Source organism: Balaenoptera musculus, chromosome 10 (genome assembly GCF_009873245.2).
Source record: "Balaenoptera musculus isolate JJ_BM4_2016_0621 chromosome 10, mBalMus1.pri.v3, whole genome shotgun sequence".
NCBI lineage: Eukaryota > Metazoa > Chordata > Mammalia > Artiodactyla > Balaenopteridae > Balaenoptera > Balaenoptera musculus.
The window spans coordinates 84,606,048-84,626,298 of record NC_045794.1 but is presented as its reverse complement, the minus strand read 5'-3'; the positions used below and the strand labels follow the sequence as shown (position 1 = coordinate 84,626,298).

Below are 20,251 nucleotides of genomic sequence, written 5' to 3'. Positions count from 1 at the left end.
AGTTTTACTGAGCTCTGCCCACCAGAGCAACAGTCAGCTCTACCCACCACCAGTCCCTCCCATCAGGAAGCTTGCACAAGCCTCTTAGATAGCCTCATCCACCAGAGGGCAGACAGCAGAAGCAAGAAGAACAACAATTCTGCGGCCTGTGGAAGGAAAAACACATTCACAGAAAGACAGAATAAAAACTCAGAGGGCTATGTACCAGATGAAGGAACAAGATAAAACCTCAGAAAAACAACTGAATGAAGTGGAGATAGGAAACCTTCCAGAAAAAGAATTCAGAAAAATGATAGTGAAGATGATCAGGACCTCAGAAAAAGAATGGAGGCAAGACCGAGAAGATGCAAGAAATGTTTAACAAAGACCTAGAAGAATTAAAGAACAAACAGAGATGAACAATACAATAACTGAAATGAAAAATACACTAGAAGGAGTCAATAGCAGAATAACTGAGGCAGAAGAACGGATAAGTGACCTGGAAGACAGAATGGTGGAATTCACTGCTGTGGAACAGAATAAAGAAAAAAGAATAAAAAGGAATGAAGACAGCCTAAGAGACCTCTGGGACAACATTAAACACAACAACATTCGCATTATAGGGGTGCCAGAAGGAGAAGAGAGAGAGAAAGGACCAGAGAAAATATTTGAAGAGATTATCGTTGAAAACTTCCCTGTTGTGGGAAAGGAAATAGCCACCCAAGTCCAGGAAGTGCAGCAAGTTCCATACAGGATAAACCCAAGGAGAAACACGCCAAGACACATAGTAATCAAATTGGCAAAAATTAAAGGCAAAGAAAAATTATTGAAAGCAGCAAGGGAAAAATGCCAAATAACATACAAGGGAACTCCCATAAGGTTAACAGCTGATTTCTCAGCAGAAACTCTACAAGCCAGAAGGGAGTGGCATGATATACTTAAAGTGATGAAAGGGAAGAACATACAACCAAGATTACTCTACCCGGCAAGGATCTCATTCAGATTCAATGGAGAAATCAAAAGCTTTACAGACAAACAAAAGCTAAGAGAATACAGCACCACCAAACCAGCTCTACAACAAATGCTAAAGGAACTTCTCTAAGTGGGAAACACAAGAGAAGAAAAGGAGCTACAAAAACAAACCCAAAACAATTAAGAAAATGGTAATAGGAACATACATATCAATAATTACCTTAAACGTGAATGGATTAAATGCTCCAACCAAAAGACACAGGCTCGCTGAATGGATACGAAAACAAGACCCATCTATATGCTGTCTACAAGAGACCCACTTCAGACCTAGGGACACATACAGACTGAAAGTGAGGGGATGGAAAAAGATATTCCATGCAAATGGAAATCAAAAGGAAGCTGGAGTAGCAATACTCATATCAGATAAAACAGACTTTAAAATAAAGAATATTACAAGAGACCAGGAAGGACACTACCTTGGATGATCAAGGGATCAATCCAAGAAGAAGACATAATAATTATAGATATATATGCACCCAACACATAGGAGCACCTCAATACATAAGGCAACTGCTAACAGTTATAAAAGAGGAAATCGACAGTAACAGAATAATAGTGGGGGACTTTAACACCTCACTTACACCAATGGACAGATCATGCAGACAGAAAATTAATAAGGAAACACAAGCTTTAAATGACACAATAGACCAGATAGATTTAATTGATATTTATAGGACATTCCATCCAAAAAACAGCAGATTACACTTCTCAAGTGCACACGGAATATTCTCCAGGATAGATCACATCTTGGGTCACAAATCAAGCCTTGGTTAATTTAAGAAAATTGAAATCATATCAAGCATCTTTTCTGACCACAACGCTATGAGATTAGAAATCAACTACAGGGGAAAAAATGTAAAAAACACAAACACATAGAGGCTAAACAATACGTTACTAAATAACCAAGAGATCACTGAAGAAATCAAAGAGGAAATCAAAAAATACCTAGAGACAAATGACAATGAAAACACGGCAATCCAAAACCTACGGGATGCAGCAAAAGCAGTTCTAAGAGGGAAGTTTATAGCAATACAAGCCTACCTCAAGAAACAAGAAAAATCTCAAATTTTCAAATCTCAAAATCAAAAAATCTCAAACCTTACACCTAAAGGAACTAGAGAAAGAAGAACAAACAAAACCCAAAGTTAGCAGAAGGAAAGAAATCATAAAGATCAGAGCAGAAATAAATGAAATAGAAACAAAGATAGCAATAGCATACATCAATAAAACTAAAAGCTGGTTCTTTGAGAAGTTAAACAAAACTGATAAACCATTAGCCAGACTCATCAGAAAAAGAGGGAGAAGACTCAAATCAATAAAATTAGAAATGAAAAAGAAGAAGTTACAATGGACATCGCAGAAATACAAAGCGTCCTAAGAGACTACTACAAGCAACTCTATGCCAATAAAATGGACAACCTGGAAGAAATGGACAAATTCTTAGAAAGGTATAAACTTCCAAGACTGAACCAGGAAGAAATAGAAAATATGAAAAGACGAATCACAAGTAATGAAATTGAAACTGTGATTAAAAATATTCCAACAAACAAAAGTCCAGGACCAGATGGCTTCACGGGTGAATTCTATGAAACATTTAGAGAAGAGCTAACACCCAACCTTCTCAAATGCTTCCAAAAAATTGCAGAGGAAGGAACACTCCCAAACTCATTCTATGAGGCCACCATCACCCTGATACCAAAACCAGACAAAGATACTACAAAAAAAGAAAATTACAGACCAATATCACTGATGAATATAGATGCAAAAATCCTGAACAAAATACTAGCAAACAGAATCCAACAACACGTTAAAAGGATCATACACCATGATCAAGTGGGATTTATCCCAGGGATGCAAGGATTCTTCAATATACGCAAATCAATCAATGTGATACACCATATTAACAAATTGAAGAAGAAAAACCATATGATCATCTCAATAGATGCAGAAAAAGCTTTTGACAAAATTCAACACCCATTTATGATAAAAACTCTCCAGAAAGTGGGCATAGAGGGAAACTACCTCAACATAATAAAAGCCATATATGACAAACCCACAGCAAACATCATTCTCAATGGTGAAAAACTGAAAGCATTTCCTCTATGATCAGGAACAGAACAAGGATGTCCACTCTCACCACTATTATTCAACATAGTTTTGGAAGTCCTAGCCACGGCAATCAGAGAAGAAAAAGAAATAAAAGGAATCCAAACTGGAAAAGAGGACGTAAAACTCTCACTGTTTGCAGATGACATGATACTATACATAGAGAATCCTAAAGATGCCACCAGAAAACTACTAGAGCTAATCAATGAATTTGATAAATTTACAGATGCAAAATTAATGCACAGAAATCTCTTGCATTCCTATACATTAACAACGAAAGATCAGAAAGAAAACTTAAGGAAACAATCCCATTCACCACTGCAACAAAAAGAATAAAATACCTAGGAATAAACCTACCTAAGGAGGTAAAAGACCTGTACTCAGAAAACTATGAGACACTGATGAAAGAAATCAAAGATGACACAAACAGATGGAGAGATATACCATGTTCTTCGATTGGAAGAATCAATATTGTGAAAATGACTATACTACCCAAAGCATTCTACAGATTCAATGCAATCCCTATCAAATTACCAGTGGCATTTTTTACAGAACTAGAACAAAAAATCTTAAAATTTGTATGGAGACACAAAAGACCCCGAACAGCCAAAGCACTTTTTTTTTAACTTTCTTTTTTATTTTTAATAAATTTATTTATTTATTTATTTATTTTTTGGCTGCATTGGGTCTTCGTTGCTGTGCGCAGGCTTTCTCTAGTTGCGGTGAGTGGGGGCTACTCCTTGTTGCGATGTGTGGGCTTCTCATTGCAGTGGCTTCTCTTGTTCTGGAGCATGGGCTCTAGGCACGTGGGCTGCAGTAGTTGTGGCATGCAGGCTCAGTGGTTGTGGCTTGTGGGCTCTAGAGCACAGGCTCAGTAGTTGTGGCACACAGGCTTAGTTGCTCCGCAGCATGTAGGATCTTCCCGGACCAGGGCTTGAACCCGTGTCCCCTACATTGGCAGGCGGATTCTTAACCACTGTGCCACCAGTGAAGTCCCACCAAAGCAGTCTTGAAGGAAAAAAACGGAGCTGGAGGAATCAGACTCCCTGACATCAGACTATACTACAAAGCTACAGTAATCAAGACAATATGGTACTGGCACAAAAACAGAAATATAGATCAATGGAACAGGATAGAAAGCCCAGAGATAAACCCACGCACCTATGGTCAACTAATCTATGACAAAGGAGGCAAGAATATACAATGGAGAAAGGACAGCCTCTTCAATAAGTGGTACTGGGAAAACTGGACAGCTACATGTAAAAGAATGAAATTAGAACACTCCCTAACACCATACACAAAAATAAACTCAAAATGGATTAGAGACCTAAATGTAAGACCGGACACTATAAAACTCTTAGAGGAAAGCATAGGAAGAGCACTCTTTGACATAAATCGCAGCAAGATCTTTTTTGATCCACCTCCTAGAGTAATGGAAATAAAACAAAAATAAACAAATGGGACCTAATGAAAATTAAATGCTTTTGCAAAGCAAAGGAAACTACAAGCAAGATGAAAAGACAACCCTCAGAATGGGAGAAAGTATTTGCAAACGAATCAACTGACAAAGGATTAATATCCAAAATATATAAACAGCTCATGCAGCTCAATATTAAAGAAACAAACTACCCAATCCAAAAATGGGCAGAAGACCTAAATAGACATTTCTCCAAAGAAGACATACAGATGGCCAAGAAGCACATGAAAAGCTGCTCAACATCACTAAGTATTAGAGAAATGCAAATCAAAACTACAATGAGGTATCACCTCACACCAGTTAGAATGGGCATCATCAGAAAATCTACAAACAACAAATGCTGGAGAGGGTGTGGAGAAAAGGGAACCCTCTTGCACTGTTGGTGGGAATGTAAATTGATACTGCCACTATGGAGAACAGTATGGAGGTTCCTTAAAAAACTAAAAACAGAACTACCATATGACCCAGCAATCCCACTACTGGGCATGTACCCAGAGAAAACCATAATTCAAAAAGACACATGCACCCCAATGTTCATTGCAGCGCTATTTACAATAGCCAGGTCATGGAAGCAACCTAAATGCCCATCGACAGATGAATGGATAAAGAAGATGTGGCACATATATACAATGGAATATTACTCAGCCATAAAAAGGAACAAAATTGGGTCATTTGTAGAGATGTGGATGGACCTAGAGACTGTCATCCAGAGTGAAGTAAGTCAGAAAGAGAAAAGCAAAAATTGTATATTAACGCATATATGTGGAACCTAGAAAAACGGTACAGATGAACCAGTTTGCAGGACTAAAATAGAGACACAGATGCAGAGAACAAACATACGGACACCAAGGGGGGAAAGCAGCAGGGGGGTGGGGTGGGGGGTGATGTGATGAATTGGGAGATTGGGATTGATATGTACACACTGATGTGTATAAAATGGATAACTAGTAAGAACCTGCTGTATAAATAAAATAAAATTCAAAAATTAAAAAAAAAAAGACATGCATGATAATATAAGCTTGGTCGAATACTGTTCTTTAAATCATTGGATACACGTGATTCCATTACTCTAAAGCCTGGGGTCACGGTTTACTGGGGGGACTGAGATGCTGGCAGTATGCAAAATTATCTGCATGCCCAAACAGGTTTATTAGACTGTCCTAAAATCCTAGGCCCATTGCTTGTAAGATTATTCAGGACCCAGAACCAAAAAACACTTAATGCACCCGTATAAGGAGACCATTACTTCCTTTGTCTTCATATTTAAATATATTGTTTAAAATAAATAAGTATGATAATAAAAAGTCATTCCAGGGAATTCCCTGGTTGTCCAGTGGTTAGGACTAGGTGCTTTCACTGCCGTGGCCAGGGTTCAATCCCTGGCTGGGGAACTAATATCCCACAAGCCACGTGGCCAAAAAAAAAAAAAAAAAAGTCATTCCATTTTATTACTTTAAATTATTAGGGCTAACTTTTTGGCAGCTTCACTCAGTGATTATTCTAGAGTGGGAGGTACCCTATAGCTATATCAACTATTTTTTTTGAGGTGTGGTTGATCTACAATATTATATTCAACTAGTTTTAAATTTAAATAGAATATCCTAGTCATAAATACAAACAACTTGCTCTTTTCTCACTCTATTCACATGCAATTGCCCTCTATCAACCCAAGTTCCCTCTTTGTTCACTCATACAACATTTTTAAAATACTGTTAAACAACATTGTAAAACAGCTATACTCCAATAAAAATTAATTTTAAAAATTTAAAAAAGGAAGTTTAGTGAGAAACAAGCTGGTCTGCCATCGCTAGGTCAAACTACTTCCATGTAGTTTTGACATTTTAAGAAAATTTAACTAAAGATTTTTGTAATCAAAGTTGATTGTTTAGAGGAAATTAATTTCTTAAATACCTACATTAATTTATTAATCAGAAAATCAAATTATTGTTATCTTAAAACAGCTATTAGTTTCATGAATAGAATAGCAAGATTAAGTTGTCCTTAAAGACTTGTGAAAGAAAAGTTTCAATGTTTGTATCCATAATGAAATAAATTTTAAATTCAGTGTAAAAAAAAATTTTAAAAATACTGTTAAGCATCTCCTATGTGTTGGGAATTGTGTCGGGTGATGAGGATACAAAGATGAAAAGGTAATTCACTACCTTCAAGAAGCTTAGTATCTAACAAAAAAATTCAAAGATTCATTGATTCAATATATAGTTACTGATTGCCTTCTATGTAACAGGCAATTTTGTAGCAGGGTGAATGCAGTGGTAAGTAAAACAGAAAAAGCCCCTTCTTTGTGGAATTACATTCTGTGGGGGGCAATAAAAATCGTCTAGGAGTGGGACTTCCCTGGTGGCGCAGTGGTGAAGAATCTGCCTGCCAATGCAGGGGACACGGGTACGAACCCTGGTCTAGGAAGATCCCACATGCCGCGGAGTAACGAAGCCCGCGTGCCACAACTACTGAAGCCCGCGCACCTAGAGCCCGTGCTCTGCAACAAGAGAAGCCACGGCAATGAGAAGCCACCGCAATGAGAAGCCCTCGTACAGCAACGAAGACCCAATGCAGCCAAAAATAAATAAATTTAAAAAAAAATTTTTTTTAATCGTCTAGGAGTGATGAATGCTGTGCAGAAGAGGCAAGCTGGATACGAGGACAGAGAGAGACAGATGAGCCACCCACTCGAGACAGGGTAATCTGGGGAGGGTCCTTGAACAGAGAGCTGAATGAATGTTTGGGCCAGGAAAATTACAAGCAGAGGGAAGAGCCAAGTCAAAGGCCAGAAGGTGGCAATATATTAGAGCAACTGCAAGGAAGGACGCGTGGCTGGAGGGGAGTAAGCAAGGACCTGTGTGCACATGGGCGAGGGGGTCATGGAGAGCCCCGTGGGTCATGATAAGGACTCCGACTGTTACTCTAAACGTGATGGGAAGCCGCTGAGGGCTGAGAGCAGGGAAGTGATATGAAGTTGATTGATGTTTTTAAAGGATGTTGCAAAAAGACTATGGAGGGGCAGGCGTGGACCAGGGAGACTTAGGAAGTGATTTCAGTAGTTTATCAAGAGAGGACAGTGGCTTGGACCAGAATGGTAATGAAGAGGGAGGCATAAGAGGTCAGATTCCGAAATTTTTTCTGAGGGGAGTCTCTAAAAACACAATCCCTGCTTGGACTATCGCTGCTAATATTACAAAAGGAAAAAAACATTTCCTCAGCACTTACACTTGCCTTCATCTTATTTGGTCTTCAGAATATTATAAGGAGAGTACTTATCGTCATCTTAAAGATGAAGAAACTGAGTCTTAGAAAAGAAACTTGCCCAAGCTCACAGAGATAGTAAATGGGGAAGCCAAGCCATGCATCTAGAGCTGTCTAATTTCAATGGACACAGTTTCGAACTCTCCTCTGCTGTGCTATATTGTTTCTTTTTATGATAACATATCATTTCCATGTGAGTTTACAGAACTGTTTATCTTACAACCGGGTTCACAACAGTGATCCCTCCTGCAGCCATTACCTTAGTAAGTTGTCCTTGGCATGCTATGACTCTACAATGCATGTTCTTTATGGACTGAAATGCAATTACTGTCAGGGAAAGAGGACTGTTCAGTGGAGCACTCTTTTTTAAGTTGAAATTGAGCACTTAAGTTTAAAAATGGTCAGCCCTGCATCAAGACTTCTCACCGATACTCTACTGCCTTTTAAAAAGTAGGACTAGGGCTTCCCTGGTGGCGCAGTGGTTAAGAATCCGCCTGCCAATGCAGGGGACACGGGTTCGAGCCCTGGTCCGGGAAGATCCCACATGCCTCGGAGCAACTAAGCCCATGCGCCATAACTACTGAGACTGTGCTCTAGAGCCTGCGAGCCACAACTACTGAGCCCACATGCCACAACTACTGAAGCCCGCGTGCCTAGAGCCTGTGCTCTGCACACAACAAGAGAAGCCACTGCAATGAGAAGCCCGCGCAACGCAACGAAGAGTAGCCCCCGCTCACCGCAACTAGAGAAAGCCCCGCGTGCAGCAACAAAGACCCAGTGTAGCCAAAATAAATAAATAAATTTTTAAAAAAAGGTAGGACTAGCAGAAGAAAAACATTCACAAGTTTAAGTCAGTGAGAAAAATAAGTATTTTATGCAATTAAATGACAATGAAAACTTTAAATGGAGGAGAACTTATATATATTTACAGTTGGCTCAGAAGCCAAACAATGCTACAAGCTGCAAAAGTTTAGGATCTTCAATGTTCTTACTGTGTTTTTTTTTGTAGAATTAACTAATTTGGGCAATGCTTTTTGACAAAAATATTAAGCTATAAATTATCATTTCAAGGATAACACTTTTCTAGCTCAAAGTTTTAAATGGCATCCCTGCCTTTTTGTCCTTATGATACTGTGGCTTAGAGATACTGTGAGGTAATAATCACTGCACTGTAAAGACTGAAATGTCATTAACATCATGTCAGAATATGTGACTCTATACACAGAGACCTCATTATCCTATTATTTATTATCCTGAATCCCATTGTTGCAGCTGAACAGGGAAGCAAAATTCACCATTGCCTGAAATTCAGTGTAGTTAGTAATCAAAAGAGTTGGTTTAAGCAGGAAGCCATCAAAAATTATATGGATTCGGGGGGCGAGGGATAAATTAGGAGTTTGGGGTGAACAGATACACACTAATATATATAAAATAGATAAATAACAAGGATCTACTGTATAGCACAAGGAACTGTATTTAATATCTTATAATAATAACCTATAATGGAAAAGAATCTGAAAAATAGAGATATAGGTATATGTATAACTGAACCACTTTCCTATACACCTGAAACTAACACAACATTGTAAATCAACTACACTTCAACTAAAAAAAATAATAAAAATTATATGGATATGTACACACCACAAATATACAAATGTACATACATTCATTTGCCTACGTGTTGATGTGGGCCAAGGCTGTTACATGAGTACGAGTCCACTGTATGTCCTCCTGGCATAAAAACCACATCTACTCTGAATCATCTCATTTCCAGTTTTGGTGTCTTTAAAGTGGATAGAGGGCTTCCCTGGTGGCGCAGTGGTTAAGAATCGCCTGCCAATGCAGGGGACACGGGTTCGAGCCCTGGTCTGGGAAGATCCCACATGCCGCGGAGCAACTAAGCCCGAGCGCCACAACTACTGAGCCTGTGCTCTAGAGCCCGCGAGCCACAACTACTGAAGCCCGGGCGCCTAGAGCCCGTGCTCCGCAACAAGAGAAGCCACCGCAATGAGAAGCCTGCGCACCGCAATGAAGAGTAGCCCCCGCTCGCCACAACTAGAGAAAAGCCCGCGTGCAGCAACGAAGACCCAACTCAGCCAAAAATAAATTAATTAATTTTTAAAAAAAGAAACTGCATAAATGTTTAAAAAAAAAGTGGAGGGAAATCTTAAATACACTTTTGAAACAATTTCAGTTCAGAATCCTTCTAGTTTTTCATCAGTTTTTGTAAATCTTTACATTTGTCATAACAAGTACTAAATAGACTGCAAGTTTTGACAACTCGTCTCTTGAATCTTTCCAAAGCATTCAACCGAGTTCTCTCAGAAATTACAACTATCTTTCTGCATCACAGACCAACAGTTTCTGTATATTGAGTTAAAACAATTACAGTAAAGAAAATACAACTGGCATAAACACATTTGGGAACCAACACAGCTGGCATTTGCCAAGCAGACAAAGAAACAGGTGAGAGAAGAGAACAAGCAGCTCAGAGCAGCTCAGAGCGCAGCCACCACTGGAAGTGGTTCCCAGGGACCCCCAGCTCCATCAGTGTATTTTTCAGAGAATGAGATTATCAGTTAAGACAGCAATTGGATTAAGTCAAGGTTGGTTAAGAAAGCTTCTGCTATATTCACAGACTGATTACTTATAAAATTAGCCCTCAACCAAATGTCCTTTCCTACTTAATACTGGCATCTGTCCAGACCGATGTGGACCAGTCTCTTGATAGTACTAGTAGCAAACGCTCACAGAGAACTTATGTTCTTGACCAAGGCGTTGATGAGTTCTAAGTGAGTTCACATGGGAATACATCAGGGAGGTGCTATTATTAACCCACAGAGAAGCAGAGAGAAGTCAAGTCACATATCCAAACTCCCACAGCTGGGGCACATGGCGGACTTGTATTTGAACCAAAGCTGTCTGCTCCAGGATCATTCCCTTACCTACCACACTATGTTCCCTCTCAGTATGATTATCAATGTTGTAAATATTCACAATTTCAGTCAAACTGACTATAAAGTGAGGGTGCAAATCTTGTAAAACATGGAAACTTTCATGAAGTCAACAGAAATGGTCTGGAGAACAGCTGGAATCACAACCAAAGTTAATGAACAGTGAACACTGGCAGAATGAGCTAACAACTGAAGAGAGGCTGAAAAGATGAATAAAACAGGCTCTTCTGCTCTAAATGATCTTAGTCAGCATCCACGCAGCATTTACTAAGCACCTACTATGTGTCTGGCACTGTCATACATACTGGGGATGCAGCAGTGAACCCTGAATCTCTACTTACATTTTGTGCAACTGACTGACAATAAACAAGATCACATCCCTACACATAGATTAACAACGGTCATTGGGAAAACTGAAGTCATAAAACATAAAATAAATCTCTTCCTATCCCCCTTCAAAAGACAAACGTGGGACTTCCCTGGTGGTGCAGTGGTTAAGAATCTGCCTGCCAGTGCAGGGGACACAGGTTCGAGCCGTGGTCTGGGAAGATCCCACACGCAGCGGAACAACTAAGCAACGAAGACCCAAAGCAGCCAAAAATAAATAAATAATTAAAAAAAAAAAAAAAGACAAACGTGAAATCAAGAACTTTGCATCCTGTAATCATAAAACCGTATTGGAAAAAGTATGTATCCCTCCCTTAAAAAATCAGCACCTGAATCATTTTAAGATTTTTGTTCATTATAGGAATTTTGTCTTTTCATTTTATTTTGTTCATTCTAATGAATTTTGTTCATTATAGCACATAGTTGTGATTATAACCTAGATTTTGTGATGGTTAACCAAATGAAAGATAAAATAATTTTTAGATTAATTTTTGGAGTTAAAGACCCAACCTCTTTTTTTTTTTAATTAATTAATTAATTTTATTTTTGGCTGTGTTGAGTCTTTGTTGCTGCATGCAGGCTTTCTCTAGTTGCGGCGAGCGGGGGCTACTCTTCATTGCGGTGCGTGGGCTTCTCATTGCGGTGGCTTCTCTTGTTGCGGAGCACGGGCTTTAGGCACGCGGGCTTCAGTAGTTGCAGCATGCGGGCTCAGTAGTTGCGGCGCACGGGCTTAGTTGCTCCACAGCATGTGGGATCTTCCTGGACCAGGGCTCAAACCCGTGTCCCCTGCATTGGCAAGCAGATTCTCAACCACTGCACCACCAGGGAAGCCCCCAACCGCTTTTAACTTTGTTCACGATGCCATTTTGTCCCCCCTTTTAAGGGGCTTAATTCTTGGTGACCCAGTTTTCTGCCATCAGTCACTGAGCAGGATGTGTGGTCATGAGGAGGAACAGTGGGGATGGCCAGAGATCACAAGCCATCAAGCAAACAGCATTTCACAAAAAAGTGAGTCTAGGCTAATGAAAAGCAACCGGGATGCAGAATTGGCAAAACTTTAAAACTAAAGGGCCAAAGAATATTCTGGAAGCAGGAGACACAAGCCAAAGAAGAAGATATAAAAAAAGAAAGGCTATCAGCTGGGAACATTTGATAAGTAAAGGTGATTTAAGATAGCCTGAGGGATTTGGTCAGAGAAGAAACCTAAGAAAGTATAACAAATTAAGCATGATTGTACTTAAGAATATGAGCGTGGGGCTTCCCTGGTGGCACAGTGGTTGGGAGTCCGCCTGCCAATGCAGGGGACGCAGGTTCAAGCCCTGGTCCGGGAGGATCCCACATGCCGCAGAGTGGCTGGGCCCGTGTGCCACAACTGCTGGGCCTGTCCGCCACAACTGCTGGGCCTGCGCTCTAGAGCCCGAGAGCTGCAGCTACTGAGTCCACGTGCCGCAGCTACTGAAGCCCACACGCCTAGAGCCCGTGCTCCGCAACGAGAAGTCACAGCAATGAGAAGTCCACACACCGTGGCAAGGGGTGTCCCCCGCTCGCTGTAACTAAAGAAAAGCCCACGCACAGCAACAAAGACCCAATGCAGCCAAAAATAAATAAATAACTAAAATTAAAAAAAAAAAAAAGAATATGAGCGTGGCCCTGTAAAAATCTAAACTAATGCTTTGAGGTTGATTTTTATTTGTCCTTGGTTTTCACATCCTTGCATTAATGGTTTCATAATACAGAAACATCACACTATGTTATTCCAACTTGCTAAATTTGGTGGCTGTTTGAATCCCCATGCTTCTAATTTAATTTTCTGACAGGAAACATCCATTTGCCTAAAAAATAAATTCATATAAAAAGTTAATGCCAAGTTTAGAAGATGTTACCTTTGGGAGAAACTGGATAAAAAAATACATGGGATCTTTCTGTATTATTTTTTTATAACTGCATGTAAATCTATAATTATCTTAAAATTAAAAGATTAGTTTTTTTAAAGTGTGGCAGGAAAAGTCTTATTTCCACCCTTTTTTTCCATCTGCTAGGGTCTTGCTGACCATGGCCACCTCCCTCCATCATACACAGATAAACCATTTTTATTAGTTTCTTCATGCAAGCAAATACAGATATACATTATTCCCCTCCTCAATGGTAGCATATTTTGTTTGCATCTTGCTTTTTTCCATGTAACAATGTAATGAAATTCTAAAGAGAGTATTCTGTGTAAAAAGAGCTTTCGTTTGAGATATTCTTGGGTAAATCATTTATTAAGCCAGTCCTCTACTGATGGGCATTTGTATTGTTTCCAACCTTTTGTTATTAAAAGCCGTGCTATGAATATACTTTAGATATTGTGTCATTTTGATAAATAATGCCCAAGTCCCTCCATAGAGATTGAATCACTTTACATTCCCACCAGCAGTGTACGGGAGCTTGTTGCCCCAAAGTCTCACCAATAGAATGTGTTATCGAACATTTGGGTTTCTGCCAATCCAGTAGATGAAAAGTGAGATTTTTCTTTTGTTTTGTTTTCAGCCGGGCTGCGCAGCTTATGGGATTTTGGTTCCCCAACCAGGGATCAAACCCAGGCCCTCGGCAGTGAGTGCCAGGAGTCCTAACCACTGGACCACCAGGGAATTCCCAAAAATGAGTTTTAATTTGAATTTTTATTCCATTCATGAGATTGAGCATATTTTCATATGTCTAAGAGCTATAGGCCCACTTGTCCAAAATACTGAGGAATAACAATGTTATCAGAAAATATCTTATAAGAAAGCTGAATCTGATTGTCCTACTGGAAAGAGGTTCTTCCACAGTTCTGGATCTTATTTAAAATGCAATGGCTAGTGGTGATCATTTTTTAGTGTACAAAGATACCAAATCACTATGTTGTATACCAGGAACTAACAAAGTGTTGTAGGTCAATTATACTTCCAAAACAAACAGAAAAAGATCAGATTTGTGGTTACCAGAAGTGGGGGTGGGGAGAGGGGACGTTACATGAAGGTATCGAAAAGGTACCAACTTCCAGCTGTAAGACAAGGAGGTGCTAGGGATGTCATGTACAACATGAGTAACATAATGAACACTGCCGTATGTTAAGAGAGTGATTCTTAAGAGTTCTCATCACAAGGAAAAAATATTTTCTTTTGCTTTTATTTTGTATCTATATGAGATGATGGGTAGTCACTAAACTTATTGCGATGATCATTTCATGACATATGTAAGTCAATTCATGATGCTGTACACCTTTAACTTATACAGTGCTGTATGTCAATCATAGCTCAATAAAACTGGAAGATAAATAAATAAACAAAATTGTAAAATGCAATGGCTCTTATTTAAAGTGTTCAGCGTTGTTAAAAAACATCAGAACATCAGATTGGCTGAACAATGCCTTCGCATAAAAGCGTGCTCACCCTAAATATGTCCAGATCACTGACCAACCACCAGTGACTTTACCGAGCCTTCCCTTTAGAGCCTTCCCTAAAGGGCTCTGCCCTGCCCTGGAGGGAAGAATAACAATACTCACACAGTTGAGCACCCAAGAAATATTAATTCAACAAATATCAGGAGCCTTCATGGATGTTACATTCCAGCAAAGGAAAACAGATGATCAGCATAATAAATAAGTAAATCATATAGTTTGTTAGAAGGTAATAGGTGCTATGGAGAACAAGACTGGATGGGGGGGTCAGGAGCACTAGGGCGCAATGTTAAATAGGGCCATCAGAGCAGGCCTCACAGAGATAATATTTGAACAAAGAAGGAGGTAAGGAAGAAAGCCTGGTGATATCTGGAGGAAGAACATTCTGGCAGAGTAATAGCCAGTGCAGAGGCCAGGAGGAAGAGGTGTGCCTGACATGCTCAAGACCCAGGAAGGAGGCCAAGGAGTCTGGAGGGAAGTGGAGGGAGTGGGGGGTAAGGAAGAAGAGGAGGCATCAGAGCAGAGATGAGTTAGAGAAGTACGGTCTGGGCCAGATGGATAAATCTGGAGTTAATCCCATCACGTCCAGAGACTTGCCCTTCTAATCTTGCCCTTGCCCTGGTCTCAGTGACTTAGTTTTCTAGAAGGCGGCAGAGGCAATCCAGTGCTCCAGCCACTTATGTAGGCAGAGAGAGCAGACAACCTAAAGGCCCCAGGCACACTTAGGCAAGCAATCACGTGTTTGTAGGCTGAAGGCTCCCGGCAACAAGGGAACAATCTCGTGCCATTTTCTCCTGTTCCTCCACTTTTTCCTGAAAGTTTCCTTTCCTTGCTAAATTTAAAACCTCTTCCTTGGAATGTCTGTGATTTGAGCATCTTACAAGTGGTTGGTCCTGTCAGCTCATTTCCCCATTTCTGAATGTCTGATAGCTCACCTGGAGGTGATATTAATCACAACTACATCAGACACCTCTACAAAGACTCAAACCCTGCCTCTGATCGCCTAGCCAATGTGTACCAAATACTACCTGCCTCTGACCTTCAAACTGGCAACAAACACAGCTGCTATTTTCTCAATAAAAAGCATTACAGGGAGTGAACTCTTGCTTTTTACCTCAGTCTAAGAGGATCTATCCCACTTCAGATACAAGAGAAGCAAGACAATGGCACTTGGGACAAGCCATGAGAAACCAAGCCGAGGTTTCTGCAGGGGCACCACACCTGATGGGAAAGTCTCCTCGATGCATGGGATGCCTCATCTTGCGTGGGCAAAACCACCACCATTACTACAGATTTGCTTCTGTGTACTATTCTGCATATCACTTGCTTCCTTGCATCTTCAAACTCTAGTCCCCTCTTGCTTCACTTCATTTCCCCTTCCTCGCCTACAAAAAAGATTATAGAGCATTGCTCACCAGGCAGAATGGCTGCAAGAAGAGGCCCTACAATCTCTGTAATCTCTACAAACCCTACAATAATTAAGCAGTAACCTTGGGTGTCACCAACTTTATAATGCCCTCACCAATCAATACAGACCCAGAGCGGTCACACCACTTGGATAAGGATGGATTCTTCCAATGTTTAAGGAACACCATTACCACAGTCAAGGCGCAGAGCTGGGAGCCACACTAAGAGGATCCAGACGCGTGTCCTGGGCGCTGATAAAGTGACTCTCAAGAAAGGTAGAGGCCCTGGTGGCGCAGTGGTTAAGAATCCGCCTGCCAGTGCAGGGGACACGGGTTCGAGCCCTGGTCTGGGAAGATCCCACATCCCGCGGAGCAACTAAGCCCGTGCACCACAACTACTGAGCCTGCGCTCTAGAGCCCGCGAGCCACAGCTACTGAGCCCGCATGCCACAACTACTGAAGCCCGCACACCGCAACAAAGAGGAGCCTCCGCTCGCCACGACTAGAGAAAGCCTGTGCGCAGCCATGAAGACCCAATGCAGCCATAAATAAATAAATAAATAAATTTATTTTTAAAAAAAAAATTAAAGGTAGAGGCCAAAACTCATGAAAGACAAAATGGTATAATGACAACACAAGAGATGTCACCAATTGTTGACAATTTGAAGGCCCAGTACCCAGAGGGATATTGGGCAGCTCCACCCAAGAGAGCTTAAAGTGGCTCCCAAACACCGCTACCAAAAGTAGCATGGTGTTGCTTCTGGCATGGGAATGAATCTGGGTGTGAGTTCTGCTTCCACCATTTCTTAGCTGTGACATCAGTGTCACACTGATGAATTTCAACATCAGCTTAAACTTAGTTTCCTTGCAAGAAAAATGAGCCAGACAGCCACTTCACGAGGACGTTGGAAGCAGGAGTGAAATACGTGAGCTGTTTTAGCGTACACCTGGATCTGCCTCTTACACACTCAATGAGTGGCATCCAACAGGATCCATCCTTGTTCCAATACCGCCAAAGAAGCGTCTTCCAGAGATTCTGTCCCATACCCAGTCTCAAAGTTCTACTGTGCATCCTCGATGGCTCCTGATGCCACTCTGCTCAGTGCTGGGGGTAAAACCAGAACTGCTCAGCTCCCACCCCCTGCCTCCCTGTACCTCCCGGGACTGCCAGGAGCACCCCCTCCTGGTCGTCAGTGCTCCATCTTTCCGCAAGACGCCCCAGCTGGGTCTGGACCCCTTCCCTCCGCATCAGCAGTGCTCCCCCGCGGTGCCTCTGCCCCGTCCCGCGTCCTGCCTCCCACCCGGCTCCTCACCTGATGTAGGGGAGGAAGGGGTTGACGTGCCCGGAGAGCACGGCGACCACGTAGGAGACGATGAAGGCGGCGGACGACCAGGTCACCAGGAGGAAGGGGATGAAGGCCATTCCCCTCAGGAAGCACAGCATCGCGCCGCCGCCAGGAGGGCGCTGCGCTCTGCGGGGTCGGAACGGGAGTTCCGCGCTGCTGGGAGGCGGGGGCCGCACACGTGCTGACCCGCGGCGCGGCGGCGGCCACGGCGCGAACAGCCACGGGCAGCCGGGCGGGAGGCTCCGCGACGGCGGGGCAGGCCCGGCCCCGGAGGGAGGGGAAGCGCGGAGAGCGGAGCGAGGCGGCGGGCGGCGAGGCGGCGGCCCGGGGGTGGGTGGGGCGCGGGCTGCCCGGGCTTGTTGCGAAACGAGTGAAGTCACAAAGCCGACTTGCAGGCGCGCGGCGACCTCCCCGCGAACGCGACGCCGGGGCTGCGGGGCTGCGGGGCCGCGGGGTGGGGGTGGGGGTGGGGGTGGGGGGGCCCGGCTCCTTTCGCTTTTGGTTCGGCCTCCGGGTGGGGGCCGCGGCGGGAATGCCCGCCCAGACGGTCCCAGCCTGCCAGGCCGCCCTTGCTCTTGCGCAACTCCGGGGAAACGGGTCAACGCCTCCCGGCCCCTCTTTCCCTCGGGGTTTCCGGGGTGCCGGGCCTCGAACCCCGACAGCTTCCTCTCTGTGGTCTCGCCGCCGGCGCGTGGTGACATCCACCCCATCCCGCCGCGCTGCGACGGCTGCTGCTGCCCCGGCTGCAGGGGTCCGGGCAGAAGTGTTCAGTGACGTTCGCCAGGACACGGGGCACGGATGCGGCACTCACGTGCGTGGTGTCCACCTGAAAACCGAGGGAGTGTAGAGGCGGGTGGTTGCGAGGGCCGGGGGTGAGCTCTGGCCGAGCCTGGACGGCCCCGGCGCTGCCCACAGTGCTGCTTCCCCCCCACCCCGGCCCAATCCCCGCTCCACCCCACACATAGGACTCCGCTTTCCTAGAAGTTAGGTTTCTCTTTCTCTCACGGATCAGGGTTGGCCCAGGCTTGAAGCCATGACCTAAGGTGAGTAATGGGGACTTGACACATTTCAAACCCTACAAAAGGGATTCGTGTTCCGAAGGCGCTGGCCGGCACAGTGGTTTTGAGATATAGTTTAGGGATTCTGAGCCCAAGGTATGTGAGGTCACTGGTCATGGGTAACCAAACGTGGGTTTCGTTTTAGCCATATTAACATTTCTTGAGTGTCACACCCTGCTAGGGGACAGGATACAAAGATTAAATAATTTCATGGGGGTCTAGGAAACTGACATGTCAAAATAAAATACATTGTATGGAATATTAAATAAATATGAGATTTAAAAAAAAAATAGAGATATGCACAGAGCTGAGAGGCTGGGGCCAGTGCTCGCATGAAGAGCCAGGTGCGTGTTCCTGACAGATAGTAGAGGTTTTTAAAGTAAATCATTGCTCTTCAGGCAAAGAAAGGTGAGACTAGCATTCCAGTCCAAGGAAACAGCAGGAGAAAATGCACAGACGGTGAATTGCCTGTTCTTCTGGACCTAGAGAAGTACCCTAGGGGACTTCCATGGTGGTCCAGTGGTTAGGACTCCACGCTTCCACTGCAGGGGGCACGGGTTCCATCCCTGGCCTGGAGGGACTAAGATCCCACATGGCCGGTGGCCTAAATGTATAAATAAACCATTAAAAAAAAAAAAAGAAAAGAAGCACGCTAGTGTAAGGCAGGGAATGGAGAGGTGGGCAAAGAGGTCACATCACCTGAGCCCTGCTAAGAATCTTAATTTGTTTGAACGTATGGACACCAAGGGGGGACAGTGGTGGGTGGGTGGTGGTGGTGGTGGGATGAACTGGGAGACTGGGATTGACATGTATACACTAATATGTATAAAATGGATAACTAATAAGAAACTGCTGTATAAAAAGATAAATAAAATAAAATTTTTTAAAAAAGACTAAAAATGTACAAAAAAAAAAAAGAACCTTATTTGTTTGGTTTTGGTTTCGGTAGTGAGGAGAGTAAGAACATGGACAGACTTGTATTTCAGGAAATCACTGAGCCTGCGGGGAAGTGACCACCATATCCAATAAAGCAAAGCTTTTAATTAAGCGTTTAAAAAAAAAATCACAAAAGTTGCCATCCTTAGTGATCCATTGTAGGTCTCTACTTAGGTTTCTGCATTCTGAAAACCCACCAACCTCCCTGGTCTTGCTTGCCTTTCCCTATCCCCTCCTGCTTCCCCTTTCCTACTCTACAACTGATCTGATTTAAAAAACCCTCCCTGAGGCAGAGGAATTATGACATCAAATGGAATTCACGTGATAATTTTATCTTTCTGTTGCTTATGTAAGTCCCTTAATCCAACTGGCTAATCACTTTTAACACAAACATACAGGAGTTGTCTGACTATAAAGGCAGAAAGAATAAAATAAGTATGGATACATATATATATATATTTAATATAGGTATATAAGTGTAACTAACTGCATACACATACATATGGTGTCAAGCAGCCCTAAGGAGCACAGCACTGCTTTCCTTTCAAAAAGCTTCTGATACCGTAGATCTTTTTTTTCTTTTTTTAAGCAAGGGCTACTTTATTTTATTTTATTTTTGTCTGCGTTGGGTCTTTGTTGCTGCAGGCAGGTTTTTCTCTAGTTGTGGCCAGCGGGGGCTACTCTTCGTTGCTGTGCGCAGGCTTCTCATTGCGGTGACTTCTCTTGTTGTGGAGCACAGGCTCTAGGCACGCGGGCTTCAGTAGTTGTGGCACGCGGGCTCAGTAGTTGTGGCTTGCAGGCTCTAGAGCACAGGCTCAGTAGTTGTGGCGCACGGGCTTAGTTGCTCCACGGCATGTGGGATCTTCCCAGACCAGGGCTCGAACC

General features: G+C 42.8%; 1 protein-coding gene across 1 annotated transcript in view; it reads right to left on the bottom strand.

Annotated features, from left to right (window-relative positions):
* The window catches only part of DRAM1 (DNA damage regulated autophagy modulator 1), a 45,849-nt gene extending 28,170 nt beyond the window's left edge, over nt 1-17,679 (bottom strand). The window contains exon 1 of the mRNA XM_036866569.1: nt 17,340-17,679. Within this exon, the coding sequence (XP_036722464.1) occupies nt 17,340-17,470 (131 nt within the window). The 5' untranslated portion in view covers nt 17,471-17,679. The remainder of the gene's footprint in view (nt 1-17,339) is intronic.
* Nucleotides 17,680-20,251: the final 2,572 nt, after the last annotated feature.